This window comes from Aythya ferina (genome assembly GCF_964211825.1).
Source record: "Aythya ferina genome assembly, chromosome: 3".
Taxonomy (NCBI): domain Eukaryota; kingdom Metazoa; phylum Chordata; class Aves; order Anseriformes; family Anatidae; genus Aythya; species Aythya ferina.
Genome location: NC_140298.1, coordinates 59,389,855 through 59,412,381, shown reverse-complemented (window position 1 = coordinate 59,412,381; position 22,527 = coordinate 59,389,855). Strand labels below are relative to the sequence as shown.

The 22,527-nt window shown below is 41.9% G+C and overlaps 1 protein-coding gene across 1 annotated transcript; it reads right to left on the bottom strand.

Moving 5' to 3' along the window:
• Positions 1–1,133: 1,133 nt before the first annotated feature.
• Positions 1,134–5,925, bottom strand: TPBG (trophoblast glycoprotein). Its single transcript, XM_084512563.1, has 2 exons — positions 5,851–5,925; positions 1,134–5,521 (listed from the first exon to the last, which is right to left on the bottom strand). Exon 2 carries the CDS (start codon positions 5,461–5,463, stop codon positions 4,234–4,236), a length of 1,230 nt encoding a protein of 409 aa, XP_084368689.1. The 5' UTR covers positions 5,464–5,521; positions 5,851–5,925; the 3' UTR covers positions 1,134–4,233.
• Between the last annotated feature and the right edge of the window lie 16,602 nt (positions 5,926–22,527).

Sequence of the window (22,527 nt, the reverse complement as noted above, 5' to 3'; positions counted from 1 at the left end):
ATAGGACGTGACTCCACCTGTTAGCAAAAACTCTATTTATAGCAACAGGAAGAAATTAGAGCCATACCCATAAACCATGACCATAACATAAAAGATACAGATTTTTCCTGTCGATAGTGTTCTGATTTTCAGTGCTGATATCTCTCTTTCCTTTATAAGCCTCTCCATTCAACTGTCTCTTAAAGAATATAAATGCCATTTGGAAGCTTGAAACCGAAATGCTTTTCTTACCAAATGCTATTTTCCTTCATCATATGCTGAGAATGAATGGTTCTTCTTGAACATTCAGCTGCTAAAGAAAAGGAGCATATCAGATTATCACTCTGTCCACCTCGACAAAGGCTCTTTTTCATGCTAAGACGTAAAGGGAAATGAAGATGCAAAACCATAAATACAGGTGCAGTCAGACTGATTTTTCCACCTGCGCAGATTCATGATACTCCTTTTAATGGATTTCTTGGGAAAATGAGGCAAAAAAAAAGGAAATTATGTAGATGCACAAAGAACAGAGTATACCACAGGGAAAATGCTGGTAGAATAATGAGAGTTGGGATCTTGGCACAGTCATCTTGTGAATATTTTGTCACGCCTGTCTTCAGTGACATCTCAGTCAACAACTGCATATGGGTCTGAACAGGCAGCTTCACAAGCTACCATGTCGCTGGGGATTGCCACTGGTTATTAAAAGGTAAATTACCCAGCATAAAGGTTTAAAGTAGTTGCACAAAGCTTCAAAGTACTTTTTGTGTGTAAAAATTATTGGCAATATTACGGCTTGCTAAGAGTAAAAAACATCAGGTGATCTAACACTGAGCTACCTTGGGTAAAGAAACATTTAGGGAATTTTCTGTTTCTTACTTGGCAACTGGGCGTATAGAAAATATTTACATATGATACATTAAAACAACCTCAATTCCTTGTGTTACTTCTCTAAGAAAGTTTTAAGCTCATTACAACAAAAACTAGTTTCAAGAGAGCAGTTGACCCTTTGACAATCCATCGTTCTTGCTTCTTAGCTGCGTTGCCTTCCCTTCAGATTTACCCACTCCTTTCTGTTTTACTCGAAACGTCAATGACAACTATGTCATGCAGAACTTTGGGGTTTTATGTATACAAAACACATTTTAGAGGCATTTAGTACTGCACGTGTTTTATTGAAGAATGAATGAATAAAACAGCCTGGCCAATTAAGCTGCTCTGGAAATAGTAATCAATTGAAGTTTTAGGTGTCAAAGCAGAATAAAATATGCTTCAGAAGAACCCTTAAACTAATGATATTTTAAATTAAATAGTTTTCAACCAAGCTCTGAAGCACTTTGGGAGCTACTTTTTATATGTCTTCTGAGTACCACTGTAACTATTTCGTAATAGGAAAGGAAAACAAATTTCAAGCACTGGCTATAGAAGGGGATTTAAGACCAAATGCATTATACAAAGCACCAAAGCATTCACTGTCAGTCAAACACTGTAAGAGAATGTCATCCATCACAATATTCACACATGCTAACTGTTATATCCTAACAAACGCACATATAAGCAAATGGAAAAAATAGTTTAAAGTCTCCATCACCAGGTCTCTAATTAAAGTCTATTACAATGAGGTTCCATGATACAAAAATAATAATAATCTTTAGAATAATAGGTGTGGTACAAGAGTTACACTTCTTCACTATACAAATACTCAGTCCAGTGGTGACAGACTGTGATTCAAGTCGTTGCCTATCCTTACACGGTTCTATAAATGCATGTCTGTTACATTAACACATTACAGACCATAGGTTTTCGCTGCAGTTACTTGAAAGCATCTGTTAAGAAAACAAACAAACAAGAAATTGCCCAAGAAATGTCTTTGTTTGTACATATTTTACCTATAACGTTAGAGGAGCATCTTAAGCAATGATGACACTCCTCTCCTCTTGGCACTGTATAGATGAGTGTAAATTGGTAATCTCCAAAATGACCAATACAACACAGCACACTGCATAGCTATTGTAAACTCTACCTTTTTGTATAAACTACTGGATGTATGCTAAGTATGAACAGTTTGCATAGTTGCACAGTAATAATTATTCACACCGGGCTCTTTTACACTATTCTTTAAATATGTGCAGCTAACATTCAGGCCAGCAGTTTGCTTTTAAGAATCCACAAACTTAAATTCATATGCTGTTATTCAGGTATTGCTCATACATTTAAATACAGCAGGAGGAATAGGCTATTGTTGAACACACATTAATTGTAGAATACACTGATTTATCAAAATATTGATTGTACTTAATGTTCTTTTTTACTTTCAAGGGCAAATGTACAAAAGCACATTGAAAAAAAAAATGCTGGTATTGAATAAAGCCCATTTAAAGAAATAGAAAATTAGTCTAAACCAACTTGTGCTACTTGTTTTGACAATATCTGAAGTTACAAGGAGAGAAAAATGCATTTGAATAATACTGATGCCCCAGATAGATTATATTTCTTCTGATTCCTTAAGGACTATTTTATATTTATGAGCTCTTACCAAAGGCATATATCTATGACAAAACTGTCATTTTTGAAAATGAAGGAAAGTTGCTGCTAATTCATAAAATTTTAGAGATGCTTAAGAGCTTCCATTAACAATGACCATAGAAAAAGCTCCACCAATATAGTGACAGATACCAATTTACATTACACTTTCACATTCGGTGTATTTTTTTTCATTAAAAATCTAAGAATGTATTAGGAAAAATGCATTAATTACTAACGGCCATTGGAAGGTTCTTGCTAACCTTTCAATATGCCTTCAGAATTAGTTAGTAAATGATGCATTTCTGAAGTTTGTCTTTGCATGCTTCATATATTTACATGAAAAAGCATTCCCAAGCAAGTAATAAGCATGAGAAATTACACAATACTTAAACATACCTGTTAGAAGTTTTAAGATAAATGCAAAGTTCCATCGAATTACTGAATGTAGTCACTACAGGATCGCACCGAGAGTTTAAAATCAAACAGCAAGAACTTAATTTACTAAGTGCTGCACTGACTTATGAGTCTGAAGCTCACTGACTACACGACTGAGCTGCATTTAATTTAGTTCAGGACCTGCAAGCATATCTTTTATAACAAACACCTCCATTCCGGTACAATTTTCTTTAGCTTGCAAACTCTGCAATTTAATTTGAATGTTTTTAAATTTGGTAGAGAAGAGCTTATGTAAATTCTATTAGCTCGTACCTTCCCAGCTAGATAGACACTAGCATCTGTCTCGACGTTTTGCAGTTGTTTCGGGAGAGCAGACTGGGGCTTTTGTGCCAAGTGGAACTACTCTTGCCGTTGATCAGTGTAATTCTTAAAGCCTATTTCACAAAATTGTCATAAATATTTATGTCTCTAAGCTACATGTTCATACAAAATTTTATTCGGATTACTACCGTAGGGCTATTACTCCAGAGAGTCTAAAGTTATTAACATTCTTAGATGTCCGTACATTTCTCATTAAACAGCAAACTTCAACACAAGTTCTTGTAAGACTGTTTATTGAATTTAATGGTTCAGACGGAGTCTAGATGCAGCTTATATAGAAAAAAAAATGTCTTTTCAGGTAAACTGCAATCAAAAATAACTTAGTATAAAATACTAAGAGACTAACTGAGATTGTAGATTTCCTAACATGTAAAACTATAAAGTATTTGTGCATGCTCACTATTTGATTTCCTTTGTTGTTACAGAGGACTTGTTAAAAGGAGTTTCTTTGTTTTTCTGAGACTCAGTGTAAGTCTATGAAATGGAATCATCGTCATCACAATTCAGATATACAAGACCAAAACTGGCACAGAAGATCGAAATCTTTTTTCCCAAAAAGTTGAGGCAGCTTTTGTTGAATGGTATCTGTGTGTGTATGCATATATATATGTATATATAACATAAACTCTGGTGGCTTTGGAGCATCACAGAGAGAATTCTTTTTTTCTTTTGAGATCTTGGAAAAAGCTTCCCACGAGTACCAACGAAAACAGGTAAGGAGGAAGAGAAGTAGCAGCTTGTTTCTTACATACAGCCCAACACCATGCGCAGCTGCCCAGCATCTCAGAACGAAGAGAGAAGGGTAATGAACATCATGTGGAGGCATATCCCCCTCGTGTTGCAAGCACGTCTGAGATTTCTCTGGGGAGAGGGAAGCAAGCACAAGGGTAAAGCATCAGTCTACGTTTCATGCATAGCTACTGTGCGTTGCCCCGCTTCCGCGGCGCTCTGTCAGACATCCGAGTTGGAGCTGAGGTTTGTTAACCTGGGGTCGGCATTGATTTCGTATCTGTAGTGATATCCCTCCATGTGATCCCTACAGGCATCTCGGATGTTGTGCATCCACTTTTTGATTCCTTTTCGGTTCAAGTACAAAACCAGGAGAAAGATGGCCCCGATGAGAGCCAAGACTATCCCTAAGAAGACGTAGGAAGTCTGTAGCTGGGAAGGCAGGTCTATGGGCACGGAGCAGTTCAGGTCTGAGGCATTGATCTTCAGCAGGGCTTTGCCCTGCATCTTCTCGGGGTGGGCGCAGGTCAGGGCCTCCTTGCCCTCGACCTGGTCGCTCTCCTTGAGCCAGGCCACCAGGTCCTCGATGGCGCAGTCGCAGACCCAGGCATTGCGGCCGAAGCCGATGCGCCGCAGGGCGGGCAGCCCGCGCCACTGGGCCAGGGTCCCGTTCCTCAGCACGCCCAGCGAGTTGTCGCTGAGGTTGAGGCTCTGCAGCTGGCCCAGCCCCTGGAAGGAGACGTTCCGCAGCCCCACCAGCGAGTTGTTGCTGAGGTCCAGGTGCCGCAGGGCGGGCAGGGCACCGAACATGCCGGCGGGCAGCAGCAGCAGCCCGTTGTCGGCCAGCTCCAGGCGGCTGAGGTTGCGCAGGGCCCCTGCCTGCAGCAGGGCGGCCAGCCCCAGCAGGGCTCCCTGGTCACGCAGAGCCCCGCGGAGGGCCAGCTCCTCCAGCGGGCTGCCGCCTTGGCCGAAAGCCTGCGGGCTGAGGGACGCCAGCGGGTTGCCGCTGAGGTCCAGCTGCCGCAGGGAGGGCAGAGCCGAGAGGGCGCCGGCCTCCACCACCCGCAGGTGGTTGCCGCTGAGGTTGAGGGCGCCCAGCTCGGCCAGGCGCTGGGCGGCGAAGGCGCCGGCGGGCAGGCGGCGCAGCGGGTTGCCGGTGATGAAGAGGTTGCGCACGTAGGGCGGCAGGTCGGGCGGCACCTCCGTCAGGTTGCCGTTCACGCACTTCACCGTCTTGGCCGCCTCCGAGCACTCGCAGCCGGCCGGGCAGCCGCCGGGCTGCTGAGCCGAGCCGCAGCCCAGCAGGACGTGCAGCAGCAGCCCCAGGCACAGCGCCCCGCCGCGCTCGGCTTCGCGCCCCGACATCGCTCCGACTCCGGCTCCTGCTCCGGTTCCGACACCGGCGGGCGGCGGCGGCCCGGCCCGCGACGGGACCTTCCCCTCCGGGCGCATTCGGCTCCGGCCGGCGAGGAGAGGAGAGGCGAGGCGAAGCCGGCTCCGCTCCGCGGACCTGCGGCGGGGGAAGGAAAGGCAGAGGGCAGCGCGGAGCCGCACGCCCCCCGCCGCCCCGTGCCTCGCCCGCCGCCCCCGACACGTGGCCGGCCCCGGCTCCGACCCCGCGGCTCTGCCCGTCCACGGCTCACGGCGGGGCGCAGGGCGAGACCCCGCTCCCCGTCCGGGGGCCCCGCGTCCTGGGGCTCCCCGTCCCCGGGCTGCCCGCCCCGGGTCTCCCTGTCTTGGGTCCGCCCGTCCCCGCACTCCCCGTCCCGGGGCTCCCCGCCGCGGGGCTCCCCGCTCCCGGCTCGCCCCGACTGCCGGTGCCGGAGCCCCGTCCCTCACCTCCCGCCGCCGCGTCCGGAGCCAACTCCACCGCCGCCGCCTCCCCCCCGGCCCCGCCGCCAACTCCTTGCCCACCCTCGCCGCGCCTGGCCCTGCCTCCGCTGCCAGGAGAAACCAAGCGCCGCCCCGGCCGGGGGGAGCCCACACCGCGCCCGCCCCACGCGGCCGGCACCGCCGCTCGCCCGGCTACAGACCCCGGTCCCCGCTCCTCTGCCCCGCTCCTGCCCCGGGGCGGCCCGAGCCGGGCACCCGGCGGCACGGAGGGGCCCGCTCGGAGCCCCGCTCCCCTCGGTCCCCCCGGCTGCGGTGGTGCGGCCGGAGGTTTACCTGGCCGCCGAGCGGAGCCCGGGGGGCCCGCGGCCCCGTGCCGTCGAGGGGCAGGGATTGGGGTGCCTGCGGGGAAGGGACGATGCCTGCCGGGGAGACCGGTTGTGGGGAGGAAAGTGAAATAAAAAGGGGCAGCAGTACCGCCAAAATGTCCCGAACAAGCCGCAAAACTAAACGGAGATAAAGCTGGCGGGACCTTTCGAGGCCCTGGAACAAAGGAATAAACCGGAGTGGCAAAGGGACAGCTTGACACTGAAATATAAGTTATACTGTGCTAAGGCAAAAGCCTCAATACCCAGCCACGTGGGAAACACCATTCCCCGCCCCCCCTATATATATCAGAGTTATCTTCCTTCTGCTTTCCTGGCCAGCTAGATTCCCTGCGTGGCCCCTCTGTTCTTTGTTTTTTTTGTCTTCTTTCAGAGTTCCTCCAGCAGGTCCCCCATGATCTGTGGAACAACCAGCTAAAGCCCCAAGTCTGCAGGACCGCTCTCCCCTGGTGGCATGGGGGTCCCACCAGACTGGGGTGTGTTGGATGGGAAGGTCCCAGGGAAAATGAAATAGGGAACAGCAGAAGTGATAGGGATGCAAGGCGGGGTCTTGGAGTCACGAGTGATCCCAAAAGTTTGGGAAGTTGCTGCCTGGATGTGTAGTTACAAAAGCAGTGGCACTACACCGCATGAGTTTTTAGTTTATTAAAGGGAATGTGAGTTCTGGATCCAAATGGCTGTAGTAGTATAAAGCTTAGAGAAGTGGATAGGTAGAGAGCGTCTGTGTTTTGTAAGAGAGGCATGCTTCTCTAGAACACTTTGGAAGTGGAAGTTAGAACACTTTGGAAGACTTAAAAGAAAAAAATAAAGTTGGCCTGTTAGACAACAGTGGAATTTGGTGGCCAGTAAGAAGTTTCCAGGAGTTTCCTGAAAGAAGATAGCCTGTAAAATAGTTAACAAAAAATATTAACAATTCTGAGGTCACACATAGAAAAAATACTTACTGCGTGTACCCATAATTTTTTTTTTTTTTTGATAAAACGTTTAGATACAATGTCAATTTTAATGTAATAATGCAAAGAACAAAAATACAGATCATACTGTGCTGACCAAAATTGTTCTCCTGGTGCTTCATGAGTGTCTAGATGCATCTGCGTCTCTGAATAGAGTGTTAGCTCCTCATGCAAGGAACTCCTTGTTCCATGTTTGTCAGTGCTGCAGTAATGCAAATAATAAATAACAAGGATTTTCCTATTAGCCAGTGCTGAATTGCACCTGCTAACCCTGCTTATGTTTGCAAGAAGAAAAACACTTTTTAATCTGCTCTGTTCTCTTCTTGTTTACATAAAACAGCTTTTCTCTGATGTGTACTCTAAGAAGGAAACTGCTTTCTGGTGAATACAGTTTTATTGAGAGGATTTCCTGGATGTGTTTACAATCTGTGCTTGGAAAGAGAAGAAGGAAAAAAATATAATAATAATAAATATATATATATATATACATGTTATGATTGATTGATTTGGGAATTTGCATTGCACAGCCCATAGAATCTCATCTCTCTCTTTTTTTTTTTTTTTTTTTTTTTTTTGAATAAAGCTTATGCAAAAATTTGTACTGAGATAAACACAGTATTTGAAAAGACACAGTCTGGACTAGACTCAAACTGGAAGACAGTTTACCACAAGCAAATTGTTCCTGTGTCTTTTATTCCTCTGGGTTGGCTGAGAAGTTTCTGTTAACAGGAAAAATCAGTACTCCAGTATTTCAGCTCCCCCAGCCTGAAAATGTGATGCCTGCCTAAAGGAGTGCAGAGAGTTGTAGAGAGAACTGGCAATAACTGATAGGAAAATTTATGCTTCTTCTGTGAAGTGTTTCTACATTGCCTCTGCAGTGCTTGAAGATACTCATAGGAAGTGGCCTTGGAAGGGTGGTGTTTGTGGTGTGCTAAAGTTTATACACCAAATGAGCAATAGCACAGGGACCAGAATTCTTTTCTTTTACCAAAAATATCTTCCCACAAGAAAAGGAAGAACAAGCTGCAAGTTCCATCTGCTTCCTCACATGGAGAGATCCAGCAGGTCCTCCAAAGGATACCTTCTGTTTCCCTTGGGACTCGGCTTCATTTGAAGAAACATCATCAGAATACTTAAAATGGTGCCGTAAAAATACTTAAGCAACCAAATTCTACCTTGAATTCTTTCGTGAATGCTTTATTCCGTACTCACATGCTACACACATAAACATTTATGTTCTGTTTGTCTTAAGTGTTAAGGTACACTTAAATTTATATGGTAGATTTATATGGTAGTTATTGGTTTTTATATAAATTGAAACAATACAGAATACAATCTTCACATTCTTTTTAACTAGCACTTAGTTCCAGACACAAAAACACCCTGCCCTAATGATCTGGTGACCTACTCTGGTTTTCACTGTCTATATGACAAATGCAGGATAAATCCTACGATTATTTTTGCTTCTCTGTGGAAATCATTCAGTCATTAGTCACTATACAAGATAAAACCATGTTTGTATTTTCTTACATACTGTTCATTTTTATGTTGAAGAAACTAGAAGCCAGTCTTATACAAACAATGTCAATTTTTAATACATTGAAAGCGTATATTAAATTTTCCTGGTACTATATGAAAAAAGATTTCAGCTATAAGTAACGTTTTTGTCTTAAAACATAAGTAAATTGGGAATCTCTAATAATGCACTCTTATGAGTTCTGGGGACTCCGGCATCCTTTAGGTGGAGATGGAAGGGATGATAGCAGACAAAGTGTCCTCACCTGAATATAAGCAACACCAAAAATTGTTAAGAGTTATAGAGATACAGCTCACCCCATCAGTTTCCACAAAGCCCATCTCTACTCCTAGTAGTGGTAGTAGTTTCTCAAATGAGGATGAATCTATGGAGACTCACCATCAGTGAAGCCGGCCACCTGAGCTGGGGTCAAGTATTCACTAAGAAAAAAGACCTAGGAGGAGAAGTCGCTGGGATCCAGGCTCTGCTGTTGTGTGCACATCCCTCTGTCCTACTCTGGCTCTGCATGACACACTCTTCCATGTTTGGCAGAGTACAACTGAGAATTCAACATGCTTAAACGGGTCAGGGTAAACGTTCAGTCTTGCTTTATTCTTCCCTTACTGAGGAATGATGCAGGCCATTTACTTTCTAACTTCCTTTGATATATTGCTATATGTATTTAAGAACGGTATTTTTTTTTTCGTTATGGTGTATATGAGTGGGCTTCAGCTGGCATGTTGGTGTATTGGTCATGTCCACCTGGGATGTGGGCAGAGCAGGTTGTCTGCTGGATCAGTGCCCCTCTGCACTGCAGTGACTGCCTTGCTGCACACAAGCACTCTCAGCAGACACTGAGAGCTCAAAATCCCATTTCTTGGGCCAACTTTGTCACAGTTACAGTATGTGAGGGAGGCACCTGGTTGGGTCGAAATGCTGGGCTCCAGCTCCCATCTGCTGCAGATATCTAGGAGACTGGAAGATGGCATAGGTTAGGGCATTTGCAGCTGGGGACAGGAAAGGAGAGCTGAACTCTGTTCTCTCCTGGCTCTGACAAGCAGAGCCCCAGTCTGCAAGAAATCTGGGCCGAAGTGTTCCTCTGGGCCTGCTCGCTACCCACCTGTGGGCAAGAAACACAGGGCAGGAAAACATGGCTGTGCAGGCCCACGTTTTCACAGCTGTGGGGTGCTGCAGAGTTCCCCCATTTGCCCTGGTTTTCTGGTGATCAGTAACAAAAAATGGCATAGAAGAGGCTCAGCAGGTTTGGGAACACAGTGGGTTTGATTCCCCACCATCTTCTGCGTTGTGTTGCTGTCTGTGCTCTGGCAAGGTGAATGCAAAGGGCAGCCTGGCTGAGTTAGGACTCGCCTCCCCTTAGTGACAAGCATGACTGAAAAATCATACTTGTATGCAAGTATGCAGGATTTAAAAGCCTGGTGAATCAGTTCCCGACCTCTTTTCCTCTGTGAACATTGATCCTTTGCGACCTGTCTCTGGCCACTGTGAGGTCTCTAAGCTCTTGAGGTGTGTAAGTTCCTCGTCTACTGAGCTCTTTTGCTTTGCCTTCCCAGCCTTCTCCTGCTTTATCTCAATTCCTCGCATCTTAGGGTTTCCTACGCCTGTGTTATGAAAGGAATGTGTATTTAGGAACTGGAAGGGAATGAGACCAGGAAGACAGCAAGACAGCGTTGTTTTTTCACTCTGCATTTGTATAGTGCATTCAGACAGCTAGGAAGGAAGATGATACTTTCCCTTCCCTCCAGCACCAGCGACTCCACCTGAAATACTGCATTCCATTCTGGCATCCTCCAACTAGAAAAATTACAAGAAAGAGTGAAGAAAGAAAGAAAAGAGCAGTAAAAGTGATTCAGAGGCTAGATGTATGCTGACTTATGTGGAGAGACTAAGTTAACTTTAAAAAGCTTGCACAAGCAAAAGGCCATGGAAGATATCTCTGTCAGAAAGCAGACTGTAAAACTGAGTGAAGAAGGGAGTTGCTTATAGTTAGTTATTCAAGGTAGGGATGATGGGATAAAATGCAGAAAAGAAAACTGCATGACTGGTATAAAATAAGCTTGCCTACATTACAGAGCTGTCTCCTAGCATACTGTGCTACTGGTATTCTATGTTAATTAATTTTAAAAAGTACTTCAGAATTAATTATACAATCTCTGTGCTATATTCAACTGAATAAACCCGTGAAGACATGACCAGTACATACCTGTGTTTCTGCCATGCTGGGAAAGAGTCTTAAAGACCATACCAGCTGGTGAGTGTTGGTAAGTCTTGATGTATGATAGGTAAATCTTGGACTTTTCCTGACCACTTCTTACAGGTTTGGGAATTTCTTTCCCTTAGATCATGGTTGTCAACACTTAAAAATTGTATGCAATTTCTCACAATTGCTTCAATCTAAGAACCTCTTCCTTAGGTCCAATCTTTTTATCCTGTGGAAGTCCACCATTTGTCTTTAAGTCCACTATGGTGAGAAATAGAAAGGTTATGCAGTAACTGAGTGTTTTGAGAGGAATACATATCCTCAATTTTCCCTTTGTCTACTGCTGTGACACTGTGGCCAAAAATCACAATGTCCTCAGAAATTCCATGTAGAGTCTATTATGTGTCCATTCTGTCACTCTCATTCTGATAAAACTAATATCAGGATCAAAATACATCAGCTTTCTCTGTCCAAATTTGTCTGCTTAAAATACAGTAGTTATATGGATTTAATACAATAATGAACCTGATGTGTGTCATCACCAGCTAGCCATTGAAAGTTAATTTTACTGCACTTACTGAACAATTTTAATATCTTTTATGGGTACCACATGCATTTTACATTAGAAATTCAGTTATAATTATGAGCCTGATGTCATAAATGGCTTGAGGTCTGCCCCATTAGGTTTATTATTCATGAATATAAACTGGAAAAAAACTTCAGTCACAGATAAGGAGCCAAAGTCTTGCTCTGGATTTGGAGCAAGAGTCCACCTAGTTCAGCATTTTGCCTTTTATGGTGCCAGCACAGATTGCTGAAGAAAGACTGTAAATTCCATGCAAACGTGATCTCCTCAGTGCTTCCCAGGGCAGAGCTAGAAAAATGTCAGAACATGAGCACTGTTAGCTGATTTTTTTTCTACTTGAAAGATCTTCCCAACAGAAAATTCTTTCTTTGGTGAAAAATGGACAACCTGTCTCAAAAAACAGCTGAAACCAACCCTGTGGTTTGGACAAGAACCAAGGAGCATCTGCGTCTGCACAAAGGCAGGAAGTCAACCAGTGGTGATGAAGAAGAGTTATCAGCCCTCATTCCCATGACCCCCTGGCGACCACCACCAAAAGGCACTGTGCAAGTGCAGACAGGAGGAGTTTATGGAAATGACTTCTTGGAACTAATTTTAATATGAAGTGGGGATAGGTTATGCATATGTATAGGCATATTGGGAAAGTTCATGAATACGTAACTCTTTACGGCATATAACCAAGGCAAGTTGCCGCGTTAAGGTGTGCATGCCTTTGGGAGCTATCCCGTATGTGCCCAGTGCCAAAATAAACCACATACCTACTTTATAACTCATTTGCTTTGAGTTGTAGAGTTCTTCCACGAATCACTTAATATTGTGGATGTTTAGAAAAAAAGCAAATCAGTTAAAATTTTACAACTTTTTTTTTTATTATTTTTTTTCAGTTTCAAGCTCTGAAAGGTTTTGATCTCAGGAAGGATCAAAAAGAATGAAAAAAAATGGAAGTGTAGCAGTGTATCTAATGAATTCGATTACAGTCTGTAGCCAAATAAAGGGAGAGACATGAAAATAATGGGCAAAATTATAATTTAAAAAAAATAATAATTTTTGAACAGGAAGAGAAACAGAAAACATTTAAAAATTATTTTTCATCTGTCTTTCCCTGCCATGTAACTAACACGACAAGAAAAACTATTTGAACATGTTTCTGAAAGATTTATTTTATTTTATTTTTTTGACCATTTGTAGTTATGAAATTCTTTGTTCGCCTGCATATGTTTATTAACAAATATTTATTAATAAATTTAAAACTTCCAGCTCTTACAATTCAACTGATGCCTTAATGCCAAGCCCATTCACTTTAGATTTTGATCTATACATGGTTATCAATGCATTTCAGCTCCGTAGTGTGTGCTTGATATTGTTGAGTAAACTCTTGGGAACACACACCATGTAAGTGCTGCAGATAAAATTGCTGGGTTGTTTCTTTGTTTTATTAGGACTTCCTTGTGCCATACTCACAGGGTAAATGTGCCCTAATGGGTAAAATGGCTTTCTGAAGCCTCCTCCCTTCTTTGGGTGCAGATGACCTCCATGGAACTGTGATATGGACATGCAAGACATCAAAGAATAGTATTAGGGTGAACCATGTGTACCTGCAATTTCTTTTGTGACGATTGAGGAGAGCAGAAAATAACTGAGACTGCTCTGACCGATATTTGGGACAGAACAGTCACAGTCTACAGTACAGACTGGGGCTATCATTCCCCACGTCCCTTTTCCTACTGCTCATACCCCAGAAAGGTAAAAGAAAGAACTGAAAAACAGCTTCCATCTGCTGCTAATCTCAAGGCAACATGAGCATACATGGAGTTCCCACAACTGGGAGAAATCTGCTTGTACAAGATGTTTTGAAATGCTGAATTAAAATATTTTTTTTGTGATCTCATGTTGAAAAAAATAATAAAAAAAGATGTATCGCTTAAAACACAGCAGAGCTGGCAGTGTAACAAGTGCTGGCCTGGCTGAGCCTCCAAAGGTGGTGGTGCAGGCAATGTAGGAAAGATGTTCTTGCTCAGACTTTCCTGCTTGCAGAGATTTATGGCACAAAATTAGATCCAAGCTGACAATAGTTGTTTCTTTTACAGCTAGGTAAAATTATTCTGAAGTTCAGGATGATGATAGCAAGTAAATAAACGTGACATTTTAAAATTAATGTGGTGCCAGGGAAAATGGCCAGGAAACAGTTGTTAACATGGTTAAATCATCTTTAAGTCATACTGAGAAAAAGATCCCACTGAAGTTTTCAGTGCTGGAAATGTTTTATTGTTTTTAATATAAATCTGCTGATGATGGTTATTACCATAACTGGGGATTGATCACACTGGGTTGGGAGGTCTTGGGTTCATTTAAGCCGGGGTCAGGTATTAGGCTGCCAATGCTGTCTTGAATGGCAAACATTTTCAGCATTTACTATCAACTTTACTGTGAAAAACCCAGTTCTTAGTATTTACAAAATACAGGGACATGGCTTGTTACATTTATATGTTCATATTCTAGTGAATAGTACTTTGGCATTAGTGAGGCTACAAGTAAACTTTTTTTTTTTTTTTTTTTTTTTTTTTTTTTTTCCTACAATTCTACAGTCCCAGAAAAGCAGCCTGCTCACTTTTTCACACTTTCAGTATTTCATTTATTCCTTCCAGTCAATTCGTCCTTTCCAACATGCTTAGGCAAACTGCAGACTCACGTATCTTCAAACAACTGCTGCAAGCCAGAACCAGATGAGGCAGGAAAAAAAAGGACCAGGATGCATTCATTTGTTCTTCACTGTGTTTCCAATGGAAACTCAAAAAAAAAAAAAAAAAAAAAAAAAGGTATTAAAACGTAATCTTCTGTTGCTTCTACATAAGATAAAGGTAGCTTTTATATGCTATGACAGCTGAAACTCCAGTCAGTTGGTATTTTGTCCAGCATCCAGTATCAGTGTGAAAAATTCCTCCACTTTGCCAATCTCACGTTGCCAAGTCACAGTTCAGGCTCACAGGAGAACAAAAGCAAATTCAATAGCTGGAAAAATGCAGGAGAAAAAAGAGTGGCCTTGGACAAAATTTCATTTGACGCTGCTAGGAGCTCTGGTGTTGGCTAGACCTGCTTCAAAAGCCTGTATTCTTGTGCTGTTCCTTCAGGAAAGAATACATTTGTAGACCTCAAACCCAGAGGAGCCACCCAGTGGAAAACCAACTACACAATGCCCACTGCCAGAGGCTGATCTTCGGGGCTGCGCTGAGAGCTCTAAGTATCTCAGTTGACTTGTTTTGAACCAATTCGGGTATCTCTACCCTTACACTGAAATGTACAGTAAAGATTCAGGCTGCTTCATTTATGCTTCTGACTTTTGTTTTCAGAAATGAATGACACCTGCCACCCCTCCACCCACTGCTTGATAAGTGTGGTTTCACTGCAACATAGGCTCTTCTTACCTGGCCGTGTGAGAAGTAGCACTTTGGGATCACTCTCTTTGTAATGCTGTTCCTTGAGTTCAGAATGGTCACCAGTCTTTGGGATCTCAATCAGTTGTTCCTGGTAGAAGGATTAATTGGGGATCAGAGCTTTGTGTGTCTTGAGTATCATACTTCATCAAGTTCTGGCAGTTCTCTGAAATGAAGACTCTGTGAGTCCAGCCATGTGGTGGAAAAAGAGCCCTGAGAGCCTCTTAGCTTCCCACCAGGGTGCTCAGCTGTTCCTTCCATTCCTTCCCACGCAGGGCCAGGCATAGCCTCTGCTGACTCCTTTACTTGGGTATGTGTGGTTTGTCCTGGGGAAGTATTCCAGATCACAGCTTGACTTTAAGTGCTATCATTTACCCCCACACAGAGGTTCTTTTAATCGCTTTTATCTTGAAGTCTAAACAAAGAGCGGCATTTTCAGGGATGGGTACTTGTAAAACCACACTCCCTTCCAGTGACAGCATGGTGCTGCCTTACTGGAGCATACACCACACTTTTTACGAGCCAGAGACTTTAGTGCCTTGGTAAAGCAGTAACAGTTCCCCCCAAAAAGGTGGGTCACTGAAGATTTTGTGCTTTGCCATAACTCTCAGCATCTCATTAGTGGTCTCCTAATTCTCTCTGAAAGACAAATAAACCCTGGCTGTGTGATGCCTGCTGATGGAACATTACCTACTTGTATGCTTGTCTGACATGGCACGTGATTATTTTTTAAAGGTGTTGACCAAGTGAATAAAATGAGTGAGTAAGTAGAGATGGAAAACATGTGTAGAAAATCTCTCAGGAAAAGCTTGAACTGGCATTTTAACCAAATGTGCATGTGACAGACAACACTGTGGAATCATGAATGCCACAGGTAATGTGACACTGCAGGTGTTTTTAGTGGGAGCAGGAGCTCAGTAGAAATGTTTTCATCTGATTACACAATTATTCACATTGTAGGCTCAGAATTAAATAGTTTTTCAATTCAGACAGGATGAAGTAATTCCCAGGTTTTTATTTTTTTTAAACTTTTTTTTTTTTTTTTTTTCAGATCCTGATTTTGTGTGAATATGAATTCATGCAGAAAACAGAAAAACAAACAAACAAACAAACAAAACTCTCACCTTAACAAATGTTAACCTTTTGGTTCCAGGAGTTTAATTTATTCAGTGTAAGTAGATAAATTCTTGAGGCAGGGCACTTTTTAAGACTTCTAACTATTTCTAGGTTACAGAGGTACTTCCATCCTGATATTCACAGTCAGCATCTCTACAAGGCTGATTTATACTGGTTGCACTTTCCTGATGACTAGAATAGCACTACTTAAGAAATTAATATGCTATGTATAATATCAAAATATCTCCTTTGGGAATAGGGAAAAAACAGAACTAGCATTTTTTGTTGTTGCTTAAATTTTACTATTCAGCCTATAATGAAGAAAAAAATATATAAATTGGGTTACACTTACTAAATCTCATGCTTTACCTTGCCAAATGTAGTCTCCAAGAAGGTTTATTCATTGTTTAGGCAATGTCTTTAATAGTGAAACATGAATGGGGAGAATGTATCCTGGACTTATTTTTTGGCAGCTTCAACTCTGAGACAGAAAAAAAAAAAAAAAAAAAAAAAAAAAAAGTGTTTAAATCATTTAATCTCAAAATAAAAATAATTTGTAGAAAGCAATACTGATTGTGTGAGAAGGTCAGACAACGTTCAACATTCAACATTCTGTTGAACTTCAGAAGGCAAGAGATCTAGTCATGGCTAGGTAAATCGTAATTGTGTATAGTGCAGATCTTTAGTTGGATGGGGAAGAGAACTAGTTTTTCATTCAATTAATTGAAAAAATAACATTACCTCAAAGTTTGGGGAAGATCTGAACAAACCATCTTTTCTGTGTTTGCATTATGTTTGCTAAAGGCTGAAACTATTTTTTAAGCAAAAATGTCAAGTGAATTTTGTGAGGAGAATTTTTAGTTAAGACCACTATTGACTTTCTACATCTCCGTGGTTGGCTTGTCTACCTGCAGGAATAAAATGTTTCTGGTTCGGGAAAACAGTCCTGTCTTATATTTGCACAATCAGACTCATTTATATTTTTGGATTGGTACAAACCTACTTTCTCATGGATAAAGCCCCCTTATTTTAAAGGAGAATGGGTCCACATACACCTCGATTGTATGTGGAAGAGAGGAGGTCTGTAGTAGAAAGCCTTTGCAATATGGGTATCTTAGCCAGTAGCCTCAGCCACTACACAGGTGCCTTTTTGCAGTACACACTTTCTCACTGGCAGTGACATTTGCCTGCCTGAAACTGGACTTGTTGTGAAACATGGAAATGTTGTTTTCCCATCTACAAGCTATGCTGGGCTGTTTCATGCACTGTCAGAGAGCCTTGGCAATCAGTGAAGTGGTCTCATTCTGTAGTTTTTAAATCAACCAGAACTTCTCATTTTATTAAAATACATCACTTACACTGTCTTCTTTTGTTTTCTATACTGTTTGTTCCCTATTGACCTGCTACAGCTGTTTTCATTTCTGATGCATGCCAGATTGCTTGGACTGTGTATTATGGGACCAACTACTTTTATAGGAATGGATTGCAGTTTTCTCTCTCTCTTTTTTTTTTTTTTTTTTTTTTTTTTTTTTTTTTTTTCTGTAAGCATGTAAAATAAGATACCTTGTTCACCTGTTTCTTACTGAAATATTAATAACTTTGAATATTTTTCATTTTTGATGAGGTAGTTCTTATCATGTTCATTTTTGCTAATGTAGCATTTCTTCAATATCAGATACAGCTGCTATTACAGTTTCGATTGACTTAATTATGGAAAGGAAATAACTCTGCTAGGTCAGAATGGATTTAAAATTACAGAAGTTGTTTGACTAAATTTCAAACTGCTCCATATGTTACATTTCAGTTCCTAGCTGTGTCCCATGAAATGGGCTGCATGCCATTGGGTAGTATCTCTCCAGAGATAGAAAGATCAGACCTGTGTTGGCATTTGTATCAACTAAAATATATCTACTTGCCCCACAATAAAACTTTCCTCTAGGAAAAAAAGGCAATGAATAAGAAAGGATTACAGGTGCTGCTTTCAAAAACAAAAAATAAACAAACAGAAAACCCAGACATCTGCCACGCATTGTTCCTCTGCAAGGCAGTGATTTCCATGCAAGCAGAGTCAGGCTAATGCTGAACTTTTTAAATCATCCCTATCCCTTATGAGTTTCTCCCTTCCACTTCTGGACTTTCTTGGGAGCCTGACTAAATCTGTTCACCAGATAGCATTGCTTAGATCATAACATTTTGTTACTGAAGTTTTTTTTGTTTGTTTGTTTTCAGTATTTTGGTATTCTGAATGTGTCTACAACTTCTACAGCTCTCTGATACTCCATGCTCTGACAAAGAAACTTGTCAGCTTTTAAAAAGGTTCTGCGGCAATGTGGAGAGCATCCTGGAGATAACCAATGTTTTCTTTAACTGACCATAAAGAGCAGCCTCTAGACAATATAAAAGATACATAGATGCATGAAGTATTAATGTTTCATAGCAATCAATAGATTTGTGAACACCGTAACACAGTTGAGTCTTTTTTTTTTTTTTTTTTTTTTTTTTTTTCACTATCAGAACTTCTCCCAGGATGGCTTCAAAGCTTACATTTTGGAAAAGTTGACAGTTATAAGCTTGTGCAATTTATTTATTTATTTATTTATTTATTTATTTATTTATTTATTAATCTATGTCCTTCATAAAGAGTATTACGGTTTATGTGTTTATCCTGAAGACTTAAAATGTTGGTATATTTGGTGGGCAGGGAGGAAACAAGAAAGTATTTTGAGGTGAAACAGCATTAAGGGCCATAGCTGTCACACATTGGTGGGTGACAGTACATTGAGCCAGTTCTGTTTAGGGGCCGGTATAGCATTTGTGTATATAATTAGATTATAAACTGTATCTATGTACATCTGAAATATGTACAAACACCATAAATGAGAACTGCTGCATGAGTACTACAGATACTGGTAAAAAAGACCAATTAGGCATGTGAGAGGGTCACAGACCCGAGCTTTTCCCAGCAGCTCAGCCTCACGAGAGTCTGTCTTGTCCCCTTCCTTTGCTCTCCTCCCTCCCCATGCAAACAGCACAGGCAGCTGGCAGATCAGTTTCTTACTCAGAATCTTTCCAGTACTTCTCTTGCAGCTCGATAGAGGCACTGGGACTATTCTCTCTTGTGCTGAGAGAAGAAATTAGCTCCCTACCAGTTTTTCAGGTGCATGAGGCAGATGCCTAGTGTTTCAGCTATATTGGAATAGGCATTGCTGTGCTTGCTGTCCACAGATAAAGACTGATTAAGTGCCATGTAAGCATGCTAGAGAATGAATCACTGCTGCCTCTGAGAGTGACCTAGCACTCTGCTGAAGGCAGGGGGATCACGATGGTTCATATGCTTTCAGGAAGAAAACTCCTGAAAACATTTTAATGGACTTTCTTACATGAAATACTTACATCTTGGGATCTGTGAAAAGCCGTCGTAAATGAAGTGTCTGAGTCCACTACAGATTGCTTTTTTCTGCTTCCTTGAGTGATGGGAGAATAATAGTTTTGTTTATCTCCTGCTGTCCTAGTTGGCTGGCAATTCCTATTCTCCTTTTCTCTCTAGATTGTTTTTTCCTCCTGCAGGACAGATGGGATACAAAGACCTAATTTTCTCCTGCTTCATATCCCATGCAGCCACTTACAGGTGTGCGTGTAGTGTCACCTTACCCAAATGGCAATGTTTTACAGAGGTATAAATTAGAAGGTACAAGCAGTACAAGCAATATAAAGAGCAAGACAGCAGATAATCAAGTCCCGGCATGAGAGAGAGACTATGTTTAAGTCTGATACCATCTGGACATGACTTTTTGCAAGTGCTTATGAGTTTAAAATATCTGCAGGTGCTGAGGCATCTGAAGGTTCAGTGGCATATGCCATTTTCATGTGAGAAGCATCTGAGTCCCAAATCGGAGATTTACTAGCTGCTAACGGGAGACATTCCGTAAGAGACTGGAGCAGACAGATTAACCTTCCTATGTTTCAGAAGAAACAGCCTTTATAATTTCTATTATTTTCCTCTCCTTTAGCCTGGCCTTTGCATAAAGCCACGCCAGCTTTGGTATCGGGCTATGTGTGAGGACAGGGAAAACGTGGTTGTGCAAGGATGTTGTCTGCACTGGTAACACAGGGCTTTTTGTCAGGAGTTGAGAAAAACCTGTCTGTAATCTGCTCAGGCTGGAAATGGCTGAGCACAAAGCTTTAAGTCACATAAAGGCAGGATGCAGAAAGAAAAGGACCCAGAGGAAGGCTTGTAACAGCAATGTCCTCCAGGGTAACCCGTGAATCATCACACACTGCACATTATCATTAAACCCCATCTATTTGGGTCTGTTTATTACAAAAATCTTGTATTGTGTCTCATCCCTTTCACAGCAGGGCAACACCAATCACTCGAAAACTCCTTAATGTGACTCTAAGCTCCCAATACCACCTTTGAGTATCTTTTGCCCCAGCCTTTCCTTTTCAAGTGCTTTGGTGGAAGAACAGCATAACGTCACTTAGGCTAAAATATGCCTGCACTGGTAAGGACATAATAAAGGTTTTGTTGTGCTGCTGTGTAGCTGAGCCAAGACATAAGACAATGCTGAGGTGAGACATTGCTGAAAACTTTTCACTAAGGGAACCAAAAGGTGTACAAAAATAATTTCTCACAGGTCAGCTCATTAAAGATGTTACTGAAGTATAGGAAAAAAACTGGCTCCTGAATTACATTGCTCCTTTCCTTTTATTTATTTATTTATTTATTTATTTATTTTTGGGGGGGTGGGGCGAGGGGAAGGAGAGCTGAATCAAATTTGCTTAATGAACTTCGACATGAAAAATGATCTTTTTTTCTTCATTTGGATTGTTTGCTACAAAAATAGAGCTGAGAGAGCAAGGAGGGCTACCTTGCAAACAATTAAGTCTAATCACTAGGAGAGAAAAAAAAAAAAAAAAAAGGAAAAATAACACTTCCTACTGCTTCCTACTGTCTCTTCCTTGAGATAAAGCAAGTGTCAGGACCCAGCAGGGCCAGGCAGTGGGAGCCGCAGGCGCTCCCTGGGAGCAGGGCAGGTCCCTTAGGTTTTCTTCTGCCTCTCCACCCTGTCCTCTGCCCAAGATGCTCACTCCCGTGTCCGTGCTGCAGTTTGCTCTGCTGTGCTAAATTAGGTTTGTGAGGCTCTGGTGAAAACAAGATTTGGTCTACTTTGGGTTGAAAAGGAGAGTACTTTTGAAATCCACATCACTTCAGGATGCAGTGTAGGTCTTGTGATGTGGGTCTACAACATCCCCACTGACCTGAGCAAGTGCTTACTGGTTTGGTAAAAACTTAATTTGATCATGCATGTAATCTGCCCTCCCAGGTTTATTCTGTTTAAAAAAGGTTTTAAAAAGCAACAAGCTGATTAGACTGTTTTCAAGAAGTAGCAGCCTCATGTTCTGGAAGCAATTTGCTCCTGACCAAATTCGTGAGCAGCAACAGGGAGGATATATGCACAGATATATTTAAAAGTCTTTAAAAAAATAAACGAAAAAAAGAATAAAAAAAAAAAAAAGAAAGAACAAAGAGAGAGAGAGACTTTTAAAATGAAGAATGAATGAATGCCTCTGCATTTTTACCATCTTTTAAAATTTGAAATACTACAGCTTTTATTTCACTCTTTGAAGTAACTTTCATTAAACTGCTACTTAGAGATTTTGAGCACAAGTCCTTTTATTTGCCTCATTAAAACAGCACTGTGTTTGCTCAGAATGGGATCAGAATTACAGCACGGGGTTGCTGTTTCCCTGTCTGCACTTCAGGTCAGCCTCCTGCTCTGCCAGACCTCCTGAGGCTAGAAATGATCCCGCTGCCTGCAGTGCACCTCGTCAAGAGCTGAGTAATATTTAGCATGAGGCTAGCTGTTCAGATAACCACTAGACCAGACAAATGTGGGAATGTGTTGACACATCTTCATTCAGAACTGCACATGACTAAGGGGCATTTGCAGTTTCCAAGGTCTAGAAATAGGATTGCAGGTTTGCTTTAGATAATCTAGATGCATTTACATGCACCAGATAACTGATGGAGTCCTTCTACTCCATGCAAAACCTGCAGGATAATGGGAAATTTCTTATTTTCTTCCCTGTTGGGAAAAGCAGGGGGAAGAATGGTCCAGTTTATGGGCTCCTTTCCTTTTCCCCTGGCTGCTGGTTATTAGCTCTCTGTCTTATGAGAAGGAATGGGAGTTTCTCACCCAAGCAAGGAAGGCATATATTCCCAGACAAGTGGACCTTGGCAAAAACTAGGGAAGAACTAACATTAAATAGAAATCTCACTTTCTGTTCCCAATTTTGTATCTGTAATATTTGGATAGGTAGTGATTAGGTGAAATGAATTCACTGGCTCTAAATGGTACCACAACTATTTAAAATGGCTAAATACAAAATGAAATCATTTACTTGCAGTAGTCTGAAAAGAATATTCCTTTGTTCTTGTTCAGTACACTATACCATGTTCACTAGAAAAATTATTAT